Here is a 19,498-nt window from a genome sequence, read left to right on the forward strand (position 1 = left end):
TCTAAGGAGAATTATAAATTTTATTTTGAATAAAATTGCATTTCAAAAAACTATTTAAATAACATAAAAAAGGATTCTTGTATGTTTTTAAATTTCAAAACAAGTTTAAAAAAAATTACTCCAGAAAGATAACGCTAATTCTGGTACCTATACACAATTTTCCAGACGTTATTTATCACATTCTACAAGATCTCAAACATTTTCTGTTACGTTCATTAAATGACTCCAATGTTGGTGATCGATTATTCTGGTACAGTAAGTTTCTCTATCTCTTTCATGAGATACTTTTTCATGTAAATTCCCAAAAAAAAGCTACAAGATGTGAAATTCGACCAAGTTATAACTCACTTAATAGGGAATATTCTTGTATTTTTTTAAAATATTTTTAATTAATTGTTTACACCGTGATTACATAGTAAAAAAGAGAAATACTAATTAAAAATGCTGTAAATAAGTGTAAAAAAATATTTTAAATAGAGAAAAAAATTGAGATGTTTAAAAGCAGCCCTTTTGGCGCTCTCTGTTGACGACGTATTAATATGTGACCTGTCAATTGGTGACAGTTCAGTGTATAATTTACAAAATAATATAAAAAATGAATTTACAATGAAATACGATACAAAATATAAGTAATTAATAGAATACAGTATGTCAAAAAATTTGACAAGGCACATACTATGACGACACGTCCGTTTTAAAATTTGAATTTCCGTTTTAGAAATTTGAATTTTTTTCACTGAATTTGTACTTTTATTTTTTAAAAACTAAAAATTGTTTGTTACATTATATTTTCAAAATCATACACTGTTCTGGGTACCCCTGTACAGAATATGAACTTTCATTTTGCAATCACTTTGTTAGACAGCAACTCTCCAACTTCATATATATGATTTATCAAAGGAAAAGATCTAATGTTTATTTTTCTAATTCCATAAAAAAAAGCGTACTGACATAAACAATAAAGGACATTTTATTTGTTTGAAGAGCGTAGCTTTAAGACCAAAATAACTTTAAACTGATGTTTTATATTATTAGTTAATAGGTTCAAGTAGACGTTGTTTGCTGAACGGGTGGTTCAATTTCGTTTTCATGCATTACGTGTCTCGGATGTGGATTCGCGTGTCTATTTCTGTGTGTCTAAGATCCGTGAATCCACGTGTCTTACGTCTATCCATAAGCTCCCGTGTAAGATCTCGTATTCACACTGATTCTGCATCACGAACAACATAATACGTAAGGAGAAAAAACAACTAAAATCGAAGCAATGTAAAGCTGCTTTTTTTGGTATTATATTTGAACCCTTTAGGGGAGTTATAAACTACGCTTGGCATGCAAAAGAAGTTGTGCCACCTGCTTAATCCGTGAGAAAATGCAAAATTTGCAGACTTTTTTCACTTTTTGCTGTTCAGTTAAAAAACTATGAGTCTTTTGACATTTGTAATATAAAATAAATAAACTCTATTTTGCTTCTGAGACATACAAAGCCTTTGTGACATTTGTTACTATTATCAATTTGACTGTCTTTATGGCATTTTAATTTATAGAAAATTAGATTTAGTAGGTAAATAATATTAAATTCAAAATTTAAGAAAACTCGATCAAAAAGAAAAAACTTTAAAAAGAAATAACGGAAATATTTCTGAAAAAAAAACTAAAAGCCAGTTTATCCGTTTGGGAGCCACAGGCAGTGTAAGTGTGTAGATGGCGATAAGTTGATATTTATATCGTGCATTAATTCGCATAGCATAAATATTGTCAATTCTAGCATAAATCTTTAATAATGATTAAAAAAAAAACACTGTAGTTCTATTTAAATAGGGATGTTGTGCCGAATTGAAAACCTTCAATGGTCACTTCTTACCAACCCTGTTATTCGAAAGGAAAATGAGCAATTAACAAGGCTTTTACAAATGTCGAAAAATCGGTTTTCCCCTGGTAAATCTATAGAAAATAAGCACAGTTTCTTGAATCATACGTAAGAACACTATAAATCGAGCTACCTTTCAAACAAGATAACCAAATCAAAATCGGTTTATTGTTTTATGAGCCACAGAGAGCCATACAAACACTCACGTTAAACGCGCACTAATTGAGTCGAGAATGAAAGATGAACAAATAGGTAAATGTTGGTTTTCACAATGTAGTACACAAAAATACGTGACGACAATGATGACGCCCCTGATAAAATCGATACTACGCTAATACTTTTATTCGATCCAATATGTTTTATTTATTGTATATAATTTTTGTTGATATTTCAGTAGTATTGTTAGTTATCTGATATCATTTATATATGAAATACAATTTTATAGTTTTTTTTGCCATTTTTATTTTAAATTGAATGAATACTCCCACTACGTCACTTAGTTCGTATATAACTTAGTTTCCACAAAAAAATAGAACCATTTTTGGTAACGAAATAATAATAGGTTATTGCGATGCCAAACTGTTTAAACCGACTTTAGTACCCATAAATATGATTGGTTTGTTTGTCATAAATAATATTCGTGATTGTGTAATGTACAGGATGTAATAAGGGAAAGTAGCGTAAAACCGGGTATCTAAACAGTTGATCAAAAGTTATCGCATATTTCGATTAAGCAAATTTTACTATGACACAGTTTGGTCCCAGTTGGTCAAGCCAATTTTACCTCACAGTACAAAGTTGAGAATACATCATGGATGATAAACTTTGAAATTCACACCAAAAGGTATTGAATCGAAATATAAATTGGCTTAATTTTGATAAAATTCTAAAAATACCTTTAAGGGATTGTACAAATCTAACGAACAAGTTTATATCAGTTTTAATCAACTCAAAATGGTGAAAAAAATTACGATAGAAGAGCTAGACACGGAGCTCAGCTTATACCCGGTTTGGAAATTTTTTATATAATCAATTTAATTTTTGAATTATTAAATTCGAGCTTGTAATCAAATTACAATTCAAATTAAAATTTTGACGCAGTTATGCAATCGGGAATAATCCTGATGTAGAAGTGGCCATTTCACCCATAAAAAATGTAAAACTAGTCCTGATACCATGGCAAAATTTGAAAGTGAAATTAAAATTGATTAAAAAACGAAGAAGCTGTAAGAAATGAAAGGTTGCATTCGAAGTTTGCCCTTCTCCTTTTAGCAAAACAATGTTTTATATGTATTCTCTATGGTGATACCTACGTATAGCGTTACTCGATATCTTTCTCTTTGTTTAATTAGAAATTTTAATTGTTCATATCTTGTATACTAATAAATATTAAACGAACTTCACATTTCTATTCGTGAAGTGAGAATTCTTCATCTAAAGTGACAAAAAAAAATTTAATTCGAACCCCTATTGAATGCAATTTAATTACTCACACATTCCATTTTATTTGATATATCCCAATTGTAAATTTTTACTCCGGGGAATCGCATGTGAAGTTGCATGTATCGTTGAATAACATTTGTATAATGTGATTGAATATAATTTATAGATATTAATAATTTTCATCATCGTATAATATTGATCTGCTGTCATATCAAATGATATGGTGGTTTTAATTTTTGTTTCTATTTATCATGTGATAATTTTATTACTGACTTTAATTTCATTACCATATACAACACTAACACACATCCTATCGTCAGGCTTAGAATAACATTTGTTGTAGCTACATGGTAATTTCAGCCATATTGTAATGGCTATTCACGAACTTCCATAGCCAACCCAACACATGCCAACTCAACCCATATAAACGCAACTCAACCCAGGCAAGTTGAGGTGAGGTCTTTTTGGTACTTATTGGTAATACATTTTCCTTAACATGATCAGGAAAATTTATTAACAACACTTTAAGATTGAGGTCTGAGTGTACGCATTTTTATGTGAAATAACATCAAGATGTGGTCAAAAGATCAAAATCATAAACTGGAAACTTTAATAATTAGCTGTAAAAAAAACTTTTTACAAAAAAAAAAACCGACTTCAAAAAAAAAAAACAATTCAAAAACAAATTAATATGCACTAAAAAGTAAAAAATAACGAAAGTATAATGTAGTTACAATTATTTTTATTTTTGGATCCGGTGTCAGCCAAAGAAACAACTGTGACAGAACAGTTTGCTACATTAACTTGCCTGACATCGACCCCAAAAAAAACAATAATTGTAACTACACTAAATTTTCGTAATTTTTTACTTTTTAGTGAATATTAATTTGTTTCTTAATTTTTATTTTTGAAGTCGGTTTTTTTTGGGTAAAATTTCTTTTATTTTATGATTTTTAGTGTATTTGAAGTACACACATAATTTGTCACTAAAAAAGAATAATCGAAATCGGTTGGCGTGATACTGAGTTATTCGTCCATTTTTCGCGCACCTACTAAATGCAAATTTAAGACTTATATAGTTTTCACATAGATACCATTTTCAGAACTATAGAACAAATTAAAAAGGGACCACATGGGAAGTACGAGCTTTCAAATATATAAAGAATCATCAAAATCGGTTCACCCAGTCAAAAGTTCTGAGGTAACAAACATAAAAAAAAATACAGTCGAATTGAGAACCTCTTTCTTTTTTGTTTGAAGTTGTTTAAAAATAACTTGAACAATAATTTATGACTTGGCTATTTTTCCTGCAAAAATAATATTTGCACAAATATCTACGATTATTAATTTTTCTAATTGATATATTATATTCAAAATATTTTTCCCAGCGCTCGGTATTGATCTCAGTAAATCTTCAATAACAATCGCGTATTTAACTCACAAACTAGACAATTCTGTTTCCGTTCGAGAAAATTATTTTCATCATCTAAGAAGTTCAATATGAGGACCATAACCATACAACCCAACTAACCGGATTATAATATGTCTGAAATTATAATCTAGCAACGGCAAATTTATATATTGAAAATTGTATGGTTGATTTTATATGACACATAATTTATGCTTTCTCATGCTACAAATTAGATATCAAATACAATAGAGCCAAATTAATTTGATTTTTATTGGAATAATATAACAATTTATTTTTATTATAATATATTAATATGAAAAAATCCTCAAGGTCGGTTATACCTACTTTTGACATATGTGGCATAACTTTCGTTTAATAAAAAAAATTCTTCAGGAGTTTGTAGAAAAAGCGTAAGGTGTTTAGGTTTGTTTATGTCTGAAAATTGATAAAATTATACGATGAAATATGAATGAAAATTATGTGAAACATAAATCAATAGATCACGTTGTTTTCGTTGAATCCTAACATTTTGAGTAAAATTGCTTCCTCTTAAATTTTTTTTTTTCGATATTTTTAATAGATTAGGAGAATACAGGTTTTGCTGCCTCAAAATTCCAAGGGAGGTTTTTTCACCGGGGTTATCTTTATTCGGATGTAATAAATGACCTATGAAAAGTCCATTGATAAATCATGTGCGCAAAAAAGATTATTCAAAAGTCAGAGGTCCTGAAAATAGTTTTTTTCAATTATCTCTTATAACTATAAGTTTAACCCTTAGCGGTTTAGTCAGTATAAAATTTGTGTATAATTTTACACAAAAAAGCCATACAAAATTTCTCTAAAAGCTACGGTTTTCGAATTATTCAACTGAGAAAAGTTAGAGAAGTTATAGTAAGTCGCTTTACTACACGAAAAATACGGTATTGTATATTATGAATATTATAGGACCAATGGAGTATTATAGAATAAACTAGCGTTTGTCTGCAACTTCATCCACCGTTATAAATGAAAAAATTTATGTGTAAGTACTTCAGAATGGACAAAATTTCTTACAAGCTTTCATTCTACATTTTAACCCTTTATATGAGGGACGAATTTCCATAAATCTTTCTTAGTTATGTCATTTCAGGAGCGTTTGTGTAAAATTTTATATGTTTCAGTTATGAAGTTTTCATAAAGAAATAATTAATATTTCGAACACAATGGCAAATAATTCGTGCCTCATTTATAATGAAACTTTAAGTTTTTTAAGCCAAATATCTTGAGAATAATTAGGTATTGCCACGCATTTTTTGTATCTTTTTTCAAAATTAACTCAAAAACAAATTTTATAATGACTAAAACTACCTTAAACTTAAAAGTTTACGAGAAATTTGAAAAAAATATATTTTTGGGATCTTGGACCTTGCATTTTTATAAGCACACAGATTTTTTAATGAACTTTTCATGGATCATTTCTTGCGTCCAAAGAATGGTAATCCCGATGAAAAGATTTCTCTTGAGCTATTATGGGTTAACGATAATATTTTGGACTTTACAAAGAATTTGGTATTGAGATTTGTCTTATGGAAACAAGTTCAATTTGTTACGGTATCGAATTTCAATAAATATCGAAAATAAAATTTTTCACCTTTGAGAAGAATAATTTTTTTGGAAATTTCTAAAGCACATAACTGTTTCGAACAGTGAAATATTAATATACTCTCAAATAGCAGCAAAAATAAGTGTGAATTAGCTTTTATATAATAAATATGTTGAAATATCATTCAAATATAAAGCTCATTTATAATAATTTTACGATAATAAACACACAAACAAACATCATTTGTTTTTCAGTTCACAGTTTTTCGGGAAACAGGGATTTAATCATTCCATTGAATTTTTGAATATTATATTTTCACATTCAAAAATATATATTTGGTATATTACCTCTTATAAAATATGTATATAAATGTTTTAAAGAAATGACAAATTATTACGCTATGAATTGCAATCAATCATATCACACCACACACACACACACACATCCAAAACACTCTCACATTACACGCACCCACAATATCTCATAATTCATTTTCTCAATATTACGACACCTGTCATGTATGTAAAATATCTTTGAAAATAGTCCATTATACTGCTGCTACCTAATAATATTAGTTAAAGAGCTCATTAAACTGGTACGAAAATTTAAAAAAAAAATCGCGTACGGAACCCTAAATGCGAACTAGAACGGAAACTTTCAATTATATTACGTTTCAAAAGAGACCAAAAAGTCAAAATCAGTTCATCTGTTTAGGCGCTACGATGCCACAGCGGACACACACACACATAGTGGTCAAACTTATAACACCCATTTTTTTAGTTCGGGGGTTTAAAATGGGTCGTATCAATGATTGGAATCCTTCCCAAAAATAGTACTACCGTACTCTGGTAATAGTAAATCACCTCCTCTTCGAAAAACAACGATTTAACGATTGGTTTTTATACCATGTATATATGAAATATACATAGTGTATTAAGTTTCGTCCCAAGTTTGTAACGCTTAAAAATATTAAAAATATTGAGCTACGAAAAAAATTTTGGTATAGGTGTTCATAGAATCACCTAATTAATCCATTTCCGGTTGTCCGTCCGTCCGTCTGTGGACACGATAACTCAAAAACGAAAAAAGATATCGAGCTGAAATTTTTACAGCGTACTCAGGACGTAAAAAGTGAGGTCAAGTTCGTAAATGAGCATCATAGGTCAATTGGGTCTTGGGTCCGTAGGACCCATCTTGTAAACCGTTAGAGATAGAACAAAAGTTTAAATGGAAAATGTTCCTTATAAAAAAATAAAAAACTTTTGTTTGAAACATTTTTTTGTAAACATCACTGTTTACCCACGAGGGCGTTAATAAGGTGCAAATTTTATAGTATGTATTAATATAGGAATATCAGTTGTGTGTGTGTGTCTATTTAAAAGTGAATATCTTTTGTTATTTACGTGACGTCAAAAAAAAAAAAACAAACGATTGCGCATCAACACTGTCTATACATGGTATTTCAACAGTTAACTCAGTCAATTGTTTGTTTTCACTTGTTATAAAAATTGGATCTTGACGTCGTTTATACCATTGATAAAAGATGTAAAAATAATAACTGGCGTCAGTATTTTTATATATTTTCTATCACTTTCATGTTTGTATACAAGCTTAAATGAAGTCCAGATTTCAGAAAAAATTTTAATCGTTATATTTCGAAATCAAAGTGATTGAAAATTATCGAAGTAGATACAAGTGGCGTCCGGATCATAGTCCCAAACAATTTTTAAGAACAATTACTAGTATAATATGCATTTTTATATATAAATTCTAACCTTCTGATTTGTGGGTTGATAGTTGGCGATCAAGTTTACACTTTCGACGTCCAATATTATGAAAAAGCTGAGTTTAGAGGAGATAAACGTCTTATTATTATTAACTATCAACCTACCGACGATAAAAAACACGCAAGCTCCTTAACTACATTTAAACCTGCTACCTACAAAATATGCAAAACTGTTAATAAATTAGAACATATCCATTAAAAAAATTATTATTATTATTTTTGGTATGTGACAAAGTTTCAGTGCGTGGCATCATGTGGTACGTACGTCGACAAATTATGTGATATATGGCGTTAAATCAAATTCAGAGTAAAGGACTATATAAAATAAATTCATAAGAAACTTTTAGGAATACCTTTCGTAGTAATTTTTATAAAAGAACCACCTTCAGACGAATTACGGGTCCGTTTTAACATAAAATTATAGAAACTAGAGAAAATTGGTATACATTAACAGGTTAATACTTATCCCCACGCATTTGGTTAATACTAGCCCCAGAGGTACTTTTTATACATGGAACATTATTAAAAAATAACTTTGCATTACTTTAACAAAACAACATGTAGATGGAATTCTCCACTTAATAAACATTAGATATACATGAATCCTCAATCACATAAGTAATGAATTAAAGCTCAAATTAGAAAAACTACTAGCTAAAAATATTCGATTACATGTATTTTGGCACCCATGTGCCTCAACTATACAACACGGCAGCTGGCAGGCAACTGGTGTGATGGGACTTGTTCGTTAGCATCGCCCAAAGTTCAAACCTTGAAGTTAACACTTTGTCGTGTTTAGTTTAGTTGCTAGAGGATAATACCTACCCCCGTTTAAACAAGCCTCCCGCTCCCCACATAAATAATAAAGACATTAGTCAGTAATGGTTTACCAAATTTTTCAGTAAGTTTGCAAATCATCCATTAATTAAACCCATAATATTTAAACTTAACAAACAATCCTACTGTTAGTTTACATATTCTAAGGAATATATTTAACAATAGATTTTGTTTTATTATTCATAGTTTTATTAGTTAACAACACACTAGTGTTCAAAATAAACAAAACTCTTACTTTGTCACAAGTAAGTCTACTACAGAAGAAATATAGTGGCCACTATCAAACTATGAATAAGCAAAAACCGATAGACACATTTTAAGATATTAAAAATATGGTAAACAAAAACCCGACTGCGTTAAGAAAAATACCAATCCAGTAGCTTACATAACGACTAACACATTCAAATTTTGACCAGCTCAAATCTACCCAATAATGGCTCCAGACTGTTCAAGTCGCTTTATAAACTACTGGACTTTTTCTTTTCAGTTTTTCTTTAACACTGTCAGTTCTTTTGTTTTAAATTTATTTTCTTATTTTACACTCTTTAGACAGGATTTTCAATGAAGAATCAATGATACCCCACTGAACATAGTTCATCGACTTTTTTAATTTTTTTTTTATTTAACAATATGGGACTGGTGGTCGCCATGTTGAATTTTCAATATTGCCATACCTTCAGTGACCCTTGCAAGATTAAGCCTTCGATCGACCCAAGCATTGGTATCTAGTGCGTTACAAAGGAACATGCCTACTTATATAGACTTGTAAACACATTACCACTCCTTTGCAAAAAAACGATTTAGCTAGGCTTTATCCATGTTTTCAGGAAAAATTGAAACAAATTGCAAAATATGACTCTTCCTGACATTGGTGTTAAACGTGGTTAACGAAATAAAGTACATTACCGGGACATTCAAAGTGGTATTTATGTGGAGATATTTTAACCGGTTCTTATATGAGTGATAAAATTGGTGTCTTTTTAACTAAAAAAATACCGAACAAAACGTCGGTTATCCAGGTACTAACTGCTTAAGATTTTTGGTCGATTTTATCAGAGTTAAAAGAAAAGGATCGAAAAACGATTTCGTATACTAGAAGAATTCTCTCAGCGGGTCATACGATAATCACGTGCATACTCATAGCCAGCTAGTGGACTGGCTAGAAAATGTTATGTAGATAATGATCGTATAAATATTTGCTCAAACTATAATACACGGCAGATTATTAATTACATTGTTTATATTGTTTGGTAAGTTTTACTTTTCAACCACGGTTGATGTGAACACATGGAATAAGATCATTAAATTATGCAAAAAATAAACAAAATTTAAAAAACAAAAATGCATAATTTGTATACTTTCAATACAATGTATATTGTATGAGAAATTATAAGCCCAAGTATGTTCACACGAACAATTTTGCTTCTTTTAAGGAGCAGGAAATATCGTTACATTATTTACTAAATTAAAACAAATTTTTCCCCAGTGTTTCGAGGAACCGAACAGAAACTTCTTTGTTTGGATGGTACAAATATCGTATTTTAAAATTGGAGTGCTTCTCAATAATATTATAATAATAATAGAAATATGCTGAAAGCATTATAAAAGTAAATGGCTTTTTTGGCAATTGCTTCTACCAAAAAATCTTATACAGGGTGGGCCATTTTAATATTTACCACTAAATATCTTGTTTAGTAGTTAACAAATCAAAAACTTACAAAAGTTGTAGAGTTTGATAGAAGACATCATGTTCTGATATCAGACTGAACCTAGTTCTCCGGGTTTAAACGGTAAGAGATAGACTATCTTAAAATTAGAAAGTTGATCCTCATAAAAAAACTCAAATTTTTTCTTCAAAACCTTTTTTCGAATAATGTTAGCTTTCGTAGGATATGCTAACTTAAATTATGTTATTAATGCATTGAATCGAAATAAAATACACACAAAATTTATTGATAATAATTGAAGGTCAAAGTCATGAGACAAGCGAATGTCCTCTATGGCACTAGCAAACTTTAGGCTAAAGCATTTTTCCATAGCGTGTGAAAAATGTTAAAGCTTATTGTGCTAGCTAATCGCGAAGAATAGACTCACGATCTAAAAATATGCGGCACCGATTTGGGTTTTAAGATATAATTTTGTTCAGTATGGAATTTGCATATCATATCTGTAATAAAATTGCCTATTCACTACAAAACTTTAGTAAAATACTGTTGACATTTTCATCACTTAAATATTAGCCTATTATATCCGTAGCCTATTTTTAGTCCAGGTACCATATTCAGGAATTCCGAACGGGTCGCCTGGTAATACATATTGGTAAGGCATATTTTGGTATGAATTAGCGGTTTTTTTGGTCAATCTTTTTTCGCCAGCATTATATTCCCAGTGAATGACATGAGTCGATATACACTCGCGTAATGTTAGATATTGAAAATTTGTTATTGACAATCGGGCTATTATTTGTGGCCAGTCAAATGCAAATGTTATGTTAAATCATTTAGAGGCAACTAACGCTTTTAAGAACGCAATCAAAGTTACCAGGCAAAACGCAATCAAAGTTACCAGGCAAAACTCAAACTCTTCTGTGGTTCCATTAAAAATTTACTAAAAATTGGTTGTTTTAAATTGGCTACTGCCTATCCAACCGACGGAACTATTTGAACAAAATATTGTTCTTTTATTCTTAATCGGAAGGTTTATTCTTGAATACAAATAATTAATCATCAGGAAATATTTGTTGCATTTGCATTTAATTCAAAATTTAATTATGGACTGACAGATACCTCACCCTACGCACACGCGTTTAAATACTTACGCGGTTACGACAAACCAAAACGGTTTAAATTAATTTAATTTATTTGTTTATACAATTATAATTCACTCAGATATTAAGCTATCCACACCTTTTACGGTGAAGTAAAAATTATTTATTTACCATACATTTATATCAACGGAAATTTTAAATATGATAATTTAATACGTAATACATATAATTTGATAATTGAATACATTAATGATGATGTTGTTTGGTGTAAATTGTTCGACTAAACTGACAGATTCAAACTATTATAAAAGTAACTATGGTTTTTAATTGTGCATTTGTTATTTGTCATACTTGATTAAAACCATGTCGTTACACACCTCTTCTCTAGCCAATGATGATTCTACTATAGCAGAATCCCGTTAACTCCAATTTCAAGAAAAATTTAAAAAATTTCCATTTCGCAAATTTCTTTGGAATTTTATGGCTATGAGTACAGGGAATTCAAAATAATGCATATGCTGTCATATTTTCGTTATTTATGGGAATAACGATTTTAAATTTTGCACATTCTAACAAAATGATGGGCCACATTTCAAGACACTTAACCGAAATCAAAACTTTAAACTCAGGCTACTATACAAATTGACAAATAGGACCGAATATTAATATTTTGTCTAGCGTCAGATATGGTTGGCAATTTCGAAAAAAAAAATTATTTTAAAAAGTTTCTTAGAATATTTTTTTATATCCATATACATATGACCAAATTAGTTTTTTTAATTTTTCCATTATTTTGGTCTTTACTCAAAATTATAACAAGTTTATTGAAATGTTTGAATACATAACACTATTAATAATCAAATATCTGGATGACCGAGCTTCGCTCGGTTATTCGCCAATAGATGTCAGCAAGAGTAATATTTTTCACTTAAGACTACTCAAACGCCTCCTTTTTGTTATGTTATAATTTGCATTGTATATCATTAACTACGTTATACACCAATAGATGTCTGATGAATTTTTCATGAAAAGACGGATAAAACGACATTTCTGATAAATGAAACCTAGCTAGATCGACTTATCGCCCCAAAAAACCCCTACATAATCATTTTCATGAAAATCGTTGGAGCCATTTCCAAGATCGTTGATATATATATATATATATATATATATATATATATACAAGAATTGCTCGTTTAAATATATAAGATAAGATTTGTCTAGTTTTTACATTCCATGGCACACTAGTAGAACATCGGTGTATGGGTATAACAAATATTCTAAGCAACTTTTTCTTATAATTTATTTCGATATCTCTAACCATCTCTGACGCTAGGCAAAATGTTAAGAAGCGGCCCTATTTGTCAATTTTTAGTAGGCTAAGTTTAAAGTTCAGATTTCGTTTAAGTATCTTAAAAAATGTAACCTATCACCCTGTATGACTATGCAATCGATTTCTAATCGATATTCCTATAAATAACGAAAATATGAGAGGGTGTCTTCAATTAAATTGTGACACACTGTATATTTTACTAACTTCGACTTTCGAAGTCTGTGTTTGTAATTAAATGCATCGCGTATTTATTCATTCAACCGAAGGGGATGGCAGTTTTGTTCATCTAATCACGGATTTTGACTTAAGAAGATTTGAATTATCGAGATTCTACTGTACTCTTTTCATATTTTTCCATACCTTTAAGTGATACTCTATATAACAAGTTGTCATTCTCATTGAATTCAAACTTTCTATGCTAGAATATAATAGCTGGTAAAACCAATTACAAAATAAAGTGAAAAAATATATCGAATAGTCACATACCTTGATCTGTAGCTGGTGGTGACACAATAGCCGGTACACAAAACACCATAGTTGCAATCATCAATAGTAGCATAAAATGGAGTATCCATTGCACCATTCTAATATAATTAAGTAACATTGTGTATGTGTATATATACGTATATATGTATGTGACGTAATTTCCAAGTAATTGTGAATGAATATATATAAAGCCTTTTAGCAACACACAAAACAATTGTATATCCCTGCAGCTTTAGTAGCACAAACAGGACAGACAGACAACCAGGAGGATGGTTTTATGAAACCTCTAACATCATTCTACTGAACACACTCTGATCGAATTGCAAATATAGAATTGTCGTAGAAATTCGTCGCTTACTCTCTCTCTGGCCGTATAGGTAGATTGGTAGTCCGTCACGGTAATTGGTTTTTGTTCAGCTTCAATAATGATGATAATAATGATGACCTGATCACAATTGTTGTACCTTTCCACCAATAATGATGATATAACATCATTTTAAACACAAAACCATAACAACAATGTTACACCGTTGTCCCAAAATATATTTATCTAGGTAGAGGTAGATTCGACGACGGACGTATGTGATGTCTATTCACAGAACAAACGAACCGGTTCCAATGTATACCAATTCTGAAATTGAGACATTGTCTTGCATTATTATACATATATTATTTTATCGTTGTTGATTTTTGATGTAATGGGTGTTTTAGGGTAATGGGAAACTAAAATCTTCCATGGCTTTTGAGTTTACGGCCGTTTTATCATGTAGCTACCCAGAAAATGGGTTTTTGGGTATTTATCTCAATTTTTCCAATAGGGAAGTAATTGTGAGTCAGTGATTAGTTACTAGACATCTATTATGTAAATGAAGAAGGGAAGTTTATCCTAAACGAGCGAGTACAAGCATAATCGCCTTTAACCATTTTACGACTAAAACTGAAAGGTGGCCGGTTCAAAACCAGGCAGCGGCACTCTGATCAATTATTATTTATGAGGCGGTAAATTGATCTCCCTATCGCCGCTTGGATAATAACGAAGTAACTGACTCCACCCACATCATAAAAGTACGTTGTATATTCGGATGTAGTTTAAAATAAATAACGAATAAAATGATGTGGGAAGCCTCTTTTATAGATGCATATCTTAAAAACGGAGGGTAAACCCCCTTATTATTAAAAAAGACTAATGAAAAAATTGTTGTAGATCTTTTTCTGGGCTATTGCATAACTGCATCAAAGGATTTTTAAAATGGTGCGTTTAAAATTAATAATTAAATGACGAGTTTAAAAATAGCATTCATGGAATTCAATTAAGTTCGGATCAAGAATAATATAATAGAAATACTTTTTCGAGGTGCATTAATTTAATAAAAAAAAGGGCATGCTAACACAAGCTGCATTTCTAAAAGTTTTCTAATTCTAAATTTTAATTTTCTACAAAGTTATCCATTTTTTACGTTGGTAATTTAAACAGATGTAAATAAAAATTGAAGATAATTCTAGTTGCCGTATTTGAAGCATTGTTTATTATTAATACAGAAAAAAAAAAATAAATTGAAAAAAATCAAAAAGCCAAACTGCGTTGAATAAAAACTTAAAATAAAAAAACAAGTCCAATAGTTTATAGTGCGACTTTTCTAAGTCTTTGTTTAATCTCGTAAAATCATCAGATAGTATGTTGATAAACACTGAAACACTCTGTAAATTAGAAAATATAGTTAAGTCACTAGTTAATTAACGTAATAACATACTAATTGCCATGGGTGAAATCCGTAAGCTAATGTTTAGTTCCTTATATTTAATAATGTAACAGATAATATAATCTTCGTAATACAATAATAAATAAACTATACTCAAAGCAATGCACTTTGGAGTGATACAGCAGTTAAAAAAAATACACAGGAGCAGAAAATTTAATCCGACAGCCTTTGGTTACGCGGTCAGACGAATAAGATTTGTAACTAAAGTGAAAGTTTGACTTTTTTTTTATTTATTCTTTTAAATTATAGAAAACAATTAAGAATATTTCATTGTTATCAAGCTATTTAGACTAATGCCCAACAAAAATACCGGTAGACACCCTAGATCAGTGATTTAAGTCAATAATCGAATTAACTTATGCTTGTATTTATATAAAAGTTTTATATCCAGGCACTATCCTATCACTGCCTTGACACACTAGTCTTGAGTGAGAAAAATTACTGAAAACATTTTGCAACTAATTTGTCTTTTGTATAAAATTTAATCAAATTCAAGTTGCATTTTTTCTGCAACTCACTGTGGATTATAAAATATAATTTAGTCACTGGTTAATTAACATAATAATATATTAATTGCTCTGGGCGAAATTCGAGCGCGTTTGTTTGGCTACTTGTACTCAATAATGCATGATATAATCTCGATTGTACAGCTATGGGCAAACCGATTGACATAGTAATTATTATTATTTTAATTTCAATATTATAAGCAGAACAAAAAATGAACAGTTAACGAGACGAAAATTTTGCTCCCATTTACGTGCTTCTATTGTAAAGCTTTTTTTAATTCGACACAGTTTATGCTACTTTTTTCTTTTAAGAAAAAATTTATTTTATTTCAAAAATGATCTTAACCGCGTTTAAAAAGTTTCAAGTCTCGAAATTTTTGAATATTTCCATCAAATCTTGTGCATTTAATTCTTCTAACAAAACATTTCATGAGGGTATGTTAGAGAGTAAATAAATTTCAATTTTGTGAAAAGTTTTCCAATTTCAGTTAAATACATTATAAATTTAACGGAATTAAATCATTAAAATAAAATTATCCCGAAAGTCGAATGAAGTAATAAAACATACGACAACAGTATAATTATAATGTCTTAAATAAAAGAACTTCAAATATGCAGAGGGTTCCAGGAAGAATAGTTATTTATGGCTTACATTTTTCAAAACATTTTAACTAATAATTTTATCCTATAAATGGTGCTGGTTAGACGATCCAAAAGAAGATGTTAGCAGGCATTGAAAATACTCGAATGTTATTGCGCATAAGGATCATACGCATTTGCCAAGAAATAGTCACCTGAATGAAGCTGATTGACTGACGTCACTGACATTACACTTTGACAGATATTTAGAACAGTTTAAATTGTAGGTACATGAAAATATCAATGTGCAGTCCGCCACCAAATTAGCAACAAGTAACATATACAATAAGAGTAATTACGATTAACTAATTCATACGGATGATGACTACTTGGTAGTCGAAATACGTATTTATATAATACACAAAATTGATCTAGAAAATTCTGGCAAAAATCGAAATTCATTGAAAATGATATAAAAATGTACAAATTAAATATATTGGAAGCTGACGATCAACCAGTTAAAAAAAACTCAATATTGGTGTGTGATTGAAAAATATTATTTTTGTAAAATATTTACGAAACCGTTTTATAAAATCAATCAAATAAATATTGCACTTATTAAATAACTGATTGTGCGTAGGAGGATGCAATTCAAACTATGCTAAATTTCCAAATTATTTGCTTTTGCGTTAATTTATCCCATAGCTTTGAGATGTATGGAGATCTTTGGCTCAGTATATATAAAGTTCATGTTATGCGGTTACCACCATTATTCTTAAAACATCCTGTACAAAAGTGGTTAACTTTAAAAGCTTAATTAACTTCAATAAAAGTGATTCAATATACATGTGACATTACACAAAACGCTTTTTATTGAAACTTGAGAACTATTATATTCAACTAAAAGAACATAATTAACATTTTTCTAAATTGGTATCACACACATAGACATACACATACAAGCTCAGACAGAAGAGGATTGTTTAAATGAAAATCAAATGCTTTATTAAACAATTCGTTTGTTATTTCATTCAGACAGAGTCTTTATTTAAAAAGTTCAAACAGTTTTTAGTGTTGTGTTTGGAAAATACAGTTTTATTTTTCCTTTCTTACTTATCTACTATCTATATACAATATATAAATTTATTTTTCTGGTTATTTAAGAAAATGACTTTTTAATGATCGTTTGTATTGAAAATGAATTTTCTTATGGAATGTATTTTTATTTAAGGACCCTTCGAATTACTTTTTTTTTATTTTTAACTCGATGTTCGCGAATGTTAAACAATTTTGAGTAATTCCTCAGGAGTATATTTATAGCTTAAAAGATTTCGGATGTCCCCAAAATGTAATGATCAGGAATTTTATTCGCAATCTTCAAAACCATCTAAAATCAAAGTTCACTACTGAAAAAAATTTTACTCTATTTTGAGCACAAGTTCTGAGGAATTGTGTGCGCAAGTTCTGAGGTGTTGTGTTTTAAAGATACGGATTTTTCACAGATTTAAGAAAATTTTGTCAGTTTTCCAATATCTCTTCATAAACTAATAAAAAATTATTCATTTCATGTATTTTTTTTTCAAATTGTAAGCACAGACCTGTTGAGGAATATTAAAATATATCCTTTTTTATTCAGGTTTTCTTCTAACATTATTTCTGTTTAAAAATAAAATTCCTTGCCTTAAAATATCACAATTCTGACGTGATCAATAATTTTAGTTTTCATTTTCTTTTTTGCAAAATTTCTGACTGTTCTTTTCTGAAATTCAAAAACCTGTGAAAAACAGAACCTTTTTATGTTCTCGGTATAAATAATTCAGTATTTAGTTAAGTCTATCTCGTATAAGAGACGGTCGATTTCCAACTTTTATGGTGATTGAATTGAAAATTACCAAACCCCATGCCCACAGACAACAATCTTAATTGTGAAATATATTTGAATATAGCCGAAATTTTTTAAATATAGTGAATATTTAGCCTACTGAACCTTTTATTGAATAATTTCTTTACAAACTTGATGAAACTTTTTACGTATATTTTTATTTACAAATAAAAATGATTAATTAAAATTTAATTTGCAAGCTTTTTTAGATAAGCGAAAGCTTTTTCTTCGTTTTGATTTATCTATATTTCTAACGAGAAATGTAGTGCAATTTATTTTTAAATTAACCTTGAACTTCATAAAAAATTTGATTGTGTTCTTGTACAACTCAAGGGTCTGTGTTTATTAATTGAAACTTACTCCAAAAAGATAATTTTTTTTTTACATATACCCGCTGTTCTATTAATTGTAGTCATGAGAAGAGATTGTCGTTATTTAAGTTAATGTAAATATAGTGAGAAAGTGTAATTGGTTAAAGTGCTCGAGAAACCATCAAATGAACAGTTTTTTCATTAGTTTCGGGTCATATCTACGTTTAGAAATTTTTTTTATAAATATTTAAAAACAACAAATTTTTCAATATTTTTATACATTTTTTACGTTTGAGAAAATCGAAAACCCCTTAAGAAATTTCTGGTGGAAATTATGTAACTGGCTAAAATTTGTTCTGAACGTTATGGTTAATACTATACGCTTTGAAATGAACGTCATACAAACTTTAGAATTCAATGATCGAAATTTCTAATTTTGAAACAGGCAAGAAATGCTCTCAAATAGGTCATATTTTGGAATAAATCATATTTTGGAATAAGTCATACATGGAATAGGACAATCTAATCCGTTCTGTTATTCCGATTTCGATGTAAAAAAAATCAATCCTTCAACTTTTTTGATATTTCTATTACAAGGCTTCTGTGTAATTATACGAAAATGATAATTATTATTAATATAGAATACATTAAATAAATCTTTTGATATATTAAGATAAAAATATCAGCTAACATCAAACCATCTAAAATCCTAAGATCAAACGTATCATCTTAGTAATTTATTTAATATTATTATTTATGTATTAAAGCCATAAAATTGCCGAAGAAGGTTAGAATATGTTTAATATATCAGAGGTGCGTTAAATTCGAACCACTGTTGATTATTATGATACTACCATTTGCTAGGCTAAAATTTTCTCTTTATGTTAGTCGATAGCTTTGTATAAAAAAATACCTTCTGTTTCATATTAAGAAATTAATGTAATTATA

General features: G+C 29.4%; 1 protein-coding gene across 1 annotated transcript in view; it reads right to left on the reverse strand.

The window, feature by feature from the left end:
* LOC123301224 (alkaline phosphatase-like) overlaps positions 1 to 14,117 on the reverse strand; it is a 639,211-nt gene extending 625,094 nt beyond the window's left edge. The window contains exon 1 of the mRNA XM_044883958.1: positions 13,513 to 14,117. Within this exon, the coding sequence (XP_044739893.1) occupies positions 13,513 to 13,630 (118 nt within the window). The 5' untranslated portion in view covers positions 13,631 to 14,117. The remainder of the gene's footprint in view (positions 1 to 13,512) is intronic.
* Between the last annotated feature and the right edge of the window lie 5,381 nt (positions 14,118 to 19,498).

The sequence above is a fragment of the Chrysoperla carnea genome, chromosome 5, assembly GCF_905475395.1.
Source record: "Chrysoperla carnea chromosome 5, inChrCarn1.1, whole genome shotgun sequence".
In the NCBI taxonomy this organism is placed as follows: Eukaryota; Metazoa; Arthropoda; class Insecta; order Neuroptera; family Chrysopidae; genus Chrysoperla; species Chrysoperla carnea.